General features: G+C 41.6%; 1 protein-coding gene across 1 annotated transcript in view; it reads right to left on the bottom strand.

Annotated features, from left to right (window-relative positions):
• The window catches only part of SLC25A17 (solute carrier family 25 member 17), a 48123-nt gene that overhangs the window by 25206 nt on the left and 15700 nt on the right, over nt 1–7217 (bottom strand). The window contains exons 2-3 of the mRNA XM_003783171.2: nt 2328–2388; nt 317–383 (exon numbers count right to left, since the gene is read on the bottom strand). Coding sequence (XP_003783219.1) covers nt 317–383; nt 2328–2388 — 128 coding nt within the window. The remainder of the gene's footprint in view (nt 1–316; nt 384–2327; nt 2389–7217) is intronic.

Raw genomic sequence — 7217 nt, 5'->3', positions numbered from 1 at the left:
GTGGTCCCAGCTACTTGGGAGGCAGAGGCAGGAGACTCGCTTGAGCCCAGGAGTTGGAGGTTGCTGTGAGCTGTAATGCCACGGCACTCTACCCAGTGGGGGACAGCTTGAGGCTCTGTCTCAAAAAAAAAAAAAGAATTAAATGGCTAGATCTTTAAGGAGCTAAAAATAATTAGGTACTTTAAATCAGACAGTTATAAATTCACAACATTATAAAGCTATGAGAATGGATAGAAAGTGAGTGTAGGTGTACTGGAGGCACATGAATCCTCTAACAAATTACTTCGGTCAACACAAGATGAAGTGATGTACTTACAGGCCTTCTTCTTTAATGATCTCTAGAAGCACCATGTGTGTAGTTTTGGACTTTCTTTTCTCATCAACTACAAGACCAAACAGTACATATTTAAATCATTTGGGAATTATTATCTTCAGCATCAGCAAGTTCTACCGAAATGCTACATCTCTCACTGGAGCAATCTCTCACCCTTTTCTTTAAGCTCTACTGAAATGCTACATCTCTTACTGGAGCAATCTCTCACCCTTTTCTTTAAGCTCTACTGAAATGCTACATCTCTTACTGGAGCAATCTCTCACCCTTTTTTTTAAGCTCCCTCATTTGCCTTGTAACTTAATGATCGCCTGTGCCATCATGTGCAAAATTCCCAACTGTATATTTCTTGGATTTCATCTGTTATTCATGAACTAAAAGGACTTTAATTCCAAATTTCTTTTTTTTTCTTTTTTTGGCCAGGGATGGGTTTGAACCCCCTCTGGCATATGGGGCTGGTGCCCTACTCCTTTAAGTCACAGGTGCTGCCTTTAATTCCAAATTTCTAAAGTAAAAAATCTGACATGAGAAATTTATTTCTTATATTTCATAAAGCTCTCTTGCTTTCTTAAAAGTATTACATGTATAATATATATACAGGGTCTCTGAAAAGTCATCATACAAAACATTTACAAAATATTCTCTACGTGTTGGCCACCTCTTTGTGGAAATTAATCTATGTGCTAAGAAATAAACTGGTACTAACGTGGCTTATGGGATGGCAAATTACTAAATCTCTATAGAAGGCAATCTTGCAACAATTATTAAAGTTAGGCTGGGCACAGTGGCTGACGCCTATAATCCTAGCACTCTGGGAGGCTGAGGTGGGAGGATTGTTTGAGCTCAGGAGTTGAGACCAGCCTGAGCAAGAGTAAGACCCTGTCTCTACTAAAAATGAAAAAATGAGGCAACAGGATCACTCCAGTCCAAGAGTTTATGAGTGCTGTGAGCTATGATGCCACAATACCTACTGAGGGCCCAAAAGTGAGACTCTGTGTCTCAAAACAGAACAACAAAAAACAATTTTTTTTTTTTTTTGAGACAGAGCCTCAAGCTGTCCCCCTGGGTAGAGTGCTGTGGCATTACAGCTCACAGCAACCTCCAACTCCTGGGCTCAAGCGAGTCTCTTGCCTTCGCCTCCCAAGTAGCTGGGACCACAGGCGCCCACCACAACGCCCGGCTATTTTTTGGTTGCAGCTGTCATTGTTGTTTGGTGGGTCCAGGCTGGGGATTCGAACCCGCCACCTTAGGTGTACATGGCTGGCACCTTAGCCGGTTGAGCTATAGGAGCCGAGCCAACAAAAAACAATTATTAAAGTTATAAACACATTTCCCCTTTGGTCTACTAATCCCATTTCTGGGAATTTATCCCATAGAATTTACAGAAACAACGTGGCATATGAATAAATCCATTTAATAAAAGAGTGGAAACAACTCAAGCATCTACCATGGGGGAAAGGCAAACTGGTTGGTTATAGGTACAACCACACCATGCAACAGTCTGTAAGATACAAAGAAGAAACAACCAATGTGCTGAATTGGAAGGCATCCAAAACTGTGTCAAGTGGAAAAGGCAAGGTACAGGATGGGTGTAGTGGCATGTGTCTATAATCCCAACTACTCAGCTACTTGGGAGATTGTGGCGGGAAGGTCATTTGAGGGCCTGAATTTTGATATTAACCTGGCTCACTGGCCGGGCAAGGTGCTTCACACCTGTAATCCCAGCACTCTGGGAGGCTGAAGAGGGAGAGTTGCTTTAGCTCAAGAGTTCGAGAAGATTAGAAAATGGCCACAGTTATGACTCATCTATGAATGACTCTCTGCTGATCAGGAAACAGCAGTGATGACCAGTATTTAAAGTTTGTGAAAACAGACCACACTAGATAGCAAAGAAACAGAATATCTTTACATTAATTGAGAACTTACTAGAGAATATGTTTGCTCCCTGACACCAAATGAACAGGAACATGATTACTACAGAAGAGAAAATACTCACCCTGAAGACGAAGTCTAGCTGTATCCAAGGGAAAAAACACTGTCATTGCTGTCACGCTTCCCTGAAAAGTTAGAAAAAGGCTTTAGCCACTGCAGTATCACAAATATAATGAGGCACAATTTTAATTTTATTTATTTATTTATTTTTTGGGACAAGAGTCTCAAGTTGTTGCCCTGGGTAGAGTGCTGTGGTGTCACAGCTTACAGCAACCTCAAACTCTTGGGCTTAAGCGATTCTCTTGCCTCAACCTCCCAAGTAGCTGGGGCTACAGGCACCTGCCACAACGCCCAGCTATTTTTTGGTTGTAGTTGTCATTGTTCTTTGGCAAACCCCAGCTGGATTCGAACCTACCAGCTCTGGTGTTTGTGACTGGTGCTCTAGCCACTTGAGCTACAGGCACGAAGCCAATGAGGCACAATTTTAAATAAATGAAAGTTAGCTGTTAACAATGAGTCAAGGGCAGTGCCTGTGGCTCAGTGAGTAGGGTGCTGGCCCCATATACCTAGGGTGGCAAGTTCAAACCCAGCACCGGACAAACTGCAACAAAAAAAATAGCTGAGCCTTGTGGCAGGTGCCTGTAGTCCTAGCTGCTCAGGAGGCTGAGGCAAGAGAATTGCCTAAGCCCAGGAGTTGAAGGTTGCTGTGAGCTGTGTGACACCACAGCACTCTATCAAGGGTGATAAAGACTGTGTCTATACAAAAAAAAACCCCCAAAACAAAAAAAAACAATGAGTCAAATAAGATTTTTGGCGAACAAATATATACAATCTGTTGGGATTACTATTGCTCAAATTTCTAATGCTATATGCTTAAACACAAATATTTAATTTTCCAGAAGAGAACTCAACTCTCTCATATTGAAAATGTAGTTGATTCTGCAAATGAAAAACTTAAGGGGTTGCAACCTAAGACACATGTCCAAGGTAGCAGATAAATAGATTTTTAACTGTTTACAGGTCAGTTGCCACTACAATATTCACTATCTGATAATCTCATAAACCAAAATATCCAAACTTCTATTCTCTGTGCTTAATCATATACTCATCACAAGTGAAAGGACACTTAAGAATCACATTGTTCTTTAAAATATTTGTTTGTTTGTGTTTTAAACAAAATAGGAATAATCTTGCTAAAAACTCCTCATATGCATGAAACATCCTGTTCAAGTTTATGGTTCTCAACCCAGATATGTATAAAATCAAGTTTCAGGCTGTGATCTAATGATGATTACAACATACAGTCTTTTAATCATGATACCAACCAGAAACGAGGCTAACTTTAAAGATATGTATGAAAATTTCCTAGTTCTTCTATCTATTTCAATCGGTCAGCCTTCCTTGACGAAGGAGAATGCTATACATATCATTAGTATTCTTCAAAACTCAAGTTTAAAAGTTATCTCTGTCTACACACAGCAGGTTACAATTGGTTGCTTAGTACAGCACTTACAGTGAAAATTATAGTGAACTCTAATTCTTCTGCTAACTTGTGGGAATATTCATTCCATACCTTTGCATATCCTACAACTGTCAGTAAAAGAAGTGCCAATATCGCTTTAGCACACCGATTTGATCTGGTGCTCTAGCCTCAGAGCACGTATGTGCTTAGGGCTCTACGGTATCTCTTGGGCAAGCTTGCTCTATGATCCCCGTGAAAGGATAGGATCCCTTATTTTTTTGTCTTTTTGATAACAGTCAATCTAACTGGGCCAATGTGATCTCTCATGTGGTTATGATTTGCATTTCCCTGATGATTTAGTGACACTGAGCATTTTTTCACTTATCTGTCAGTCACTCCTAGATCTTCTTTTAAGAATCATCTATTCAGGTCCTTAGCCCATTTTTTAATTGGAGTACGATTATGATTATTTTTGCTGTGAGTTCCTTACTTAGTCTGGACATTCACCCTGTGTCAGATGGACCGTTTGCAAATCTCTCTCCCATGCTGTTTCTTCACTCTACGTTTCCTTCACTATGCAGAGCTTTTTTGATTCCATTTGTGTATTTTTGCTTTATTGTCTGGGATTTTGAGGTCTTATTAAAAAAATCCTTGCCGGCTCGGCGCCTATAGCTCAACCGGCTAAGGTGCCAGCCACGTACACCTAAGGTGGCGGGTTCGAATCCCCAGCCCGGACCCGCCAAACAACAATGACGGCTGCAACCAAAAAATAGCCGGGCACTGTGGCGGGTGCCTGTGGTCCCAGCTACTTGGGAGGCAGAGGCAGGAGACTCGCTTGAGCCCAGGAGTTGGAGGTTGCTGTGAGCTGTGATGCCACGGCACTCTGCCCAGGGGGACAGCTTGAGGCTCTGTCTCAAAAAAAAAAAAAAAAAAAAGAAAATATTTAAAAAGAAAGAAATAAAAATTTAAAAATCTTTGCCCAGCCCAAACACTTTATGAAGTGTTTCCTCTATGTTTTCTTGTAGGAGTTTCATAGTTTAGGTCCAATGAGACTATTTTGAAAGAAAAAATTATAGATCAAAATATGCAGAAGAAAGATGTGGTAGGTGAATAATGACTCCTCCCCCAAAGATGTCCTCATCCTAATCTGCTGTACCTGTGAACATGTTACATATATAGCAGGTTATTAATCAGCTGACCTTAAAATAGGGAGATTATTCTGGATTAACAAAGGAGGACTAATGTAAGCATAAAAAATCCTTAAAAGTAGAATAGGGAAATAGAAAAATAGTGGGAATGTTGCAGTGTAATGATGACTCTGTCCACCATTGCTGGCTTTGAAGACAGTGGGAAAGGCCACTAGCCAAGGAATGTGGGTAGACTCTAGAACAGGAGTCCTCAAACTTTTTCAACAGGGGGCCAGTTCACTGTCCCTCAGACCATTGGAGGGCCAGACTGCGGGCCTGGGGATGAGTTGGCTGCTAAGCAGGACAGGCAGTGGTGGCAAAAACACCTGATGGGCTAGATCAATGTCCTAGGCGGGCTGCATGTGGCCTGCGGGCCATAGTTTGAGGACGCCTGCTCTAGAAGCTGGAAAAGTTAAGAAGGTAATTGATTTTCCCCCTGAAAAAGGAAAACAGTTCTGCTGACATCTTGCTTTTAACTCAGTGAGATCTGCAGCAGTCTGGCCTACAGACATACAGATAATAAATTTACTTTAAACCACTAAGTGTGTGGTCACTTGTTACACAGGAATTGAAAACTAACACAACAGGATTAGTACAAATGGTGAGGACAAATAATGAGAAAGCAGAAGAGAGTCATGGGGTAACTTTAAGGTTCAGTAGCTAGCTACCACATTAATAAAAGAAGGTAGTGCCAGTCCCAGGTAATAAATGTAAATATGAGAACCCACATTTGCCTAAGATAACTTGAAACATCTACCCTACCTAACCACTATTCTACTTTGCCAGAAATCTGCCCCTTCTTTTGACTACAGTCCCTGGAGAAAAGCAGTAGTAAACAGACAGGCAGAGGCAGGATGAGGTGGGTGGGGAGGAAACAAAAACCTTTTTTTTTGAGACAGAGTCTTACTATTGTCCTCCATAGAGTGCCAAGTCGTCACAGCTCACAGCAACCTCAAACTCTTCTGGGCTTAAGCGATTTGCCTGCCTCAGCCTCCTAAGTAGCTGGGACTATAGGCACCCACCACAATGCTGGGCTATTTTTTGGCCATAGTTGTCATTGCTGTTTGGCAGTCCCGGGCTGGGCTGGAACCCGCCACCTCTGGTATATGTGGCTGGCACCCTAGCCACTTGAGCTACAGGCGCCGAGCTGGAAACAAAAATCTTAATAGCTTTAACCCAGTAAAGGAGAGGATACACCCATGGATTTGTTCTAGGTTTTGTTAGAAAACACAAGTATTGGCAGGGCCCAGTGGTTCACGCCTGAGCTCACAGGTTCGAGACCAGCTTAGCAAGAGTGAGACCTGGTCTCTAAAAATAGCCAGGCATTGTGGCAGGCACCTGTAGTCCCAGCTACTTGAGAGGCTGAGTTAAGAGAATTGCTTAAGTCCAGGAGTTTGAGGTTGCTGTGAGCTACCAGGCCATGGAACTCTACCCAGGGTGACAAAGTGATACTCTCTTAAAAAAATAAATAAATAAATAAGAGAGAGAGAGAGACAGAGACAGGGTCTTGCTATGCTGTGAGGCTAGAGTCCAGTGGTTATTCACAAGTGTAACTTCAAACTTCACTCCTGGACTCAAGCAGTCCTCCTCCCTCAAACTCCAAAGCAGCTGGGACTACAGGCATGTATCACTGCACCCAGCTGTGGTTTCTCTGCCCTCAAAATATTTTCAAGGTTCATCTACCTTGTAGCATTCATCAGTTTTTCATTCCTTTTTATGGCTAACATTCTACGGTGTGACACATTTTGTTAATTCATTCAAAAAGTTTTGAAATGAAATACAGGTGGTGGTTGTACAACATTATAAATGTAGTAAATACCACTGAACTGTACTTTAAAATGATTAATTTCATGTGATATGAATTCCATCTCAATTAAAAATAAATATCTCACAACAACCTGATGAAGAAGCAGATATCTAAAAGTTCAGCTATTTTCATAAAGTTTTACATTTTCTAAGCGGCAGATTCAGTATTTGAAGATAACAGCGTGGCTCTAGAGTTCATGCTCTAACCTCTATTGTAATTACAACTGTTAAAAAATCACTAATATAGAAATAAAAATTGAAAAGAAAGTATTAATATAGAACTAATATGAACTAGTCTAAACACAGCATAGCTCCTGGCACAGTGTAATTCCTGAATTCGTTAATAAATGTTTGAATGGGCTTGGCACCTGTGGCTCAAGCGGCTAAGGCGCCAGCCACGTACACCTAAGGTGGCGGGTTCGAATCCCCAGCCCAGGCCCGCCAAACAACAATGATGGCTGCAACCAAAAAATGACCAGGTGTTGTGGCGGGCGCCTGT

This window comes from Otolemur garnettii, unplaced genomic scaffold (genome assembly GCF_000181295.1).
Source record: "Otolemur garnettii isolate 467f Iridium unplaced genomic scaffold, OtoGar3 scaffold00007, whole genome shotgun sequence".
Taxonomy (NCBI): Eukaryota; Metazoa; Chordata; class Mammalia; order Primates; family Galagidae; genus Otolemur; species Otolemur garnettii.
Note: the sequence above shows the minus strand (reverse complement) of the source record. Positions and strands in the feature narration are given on the sequence as shown.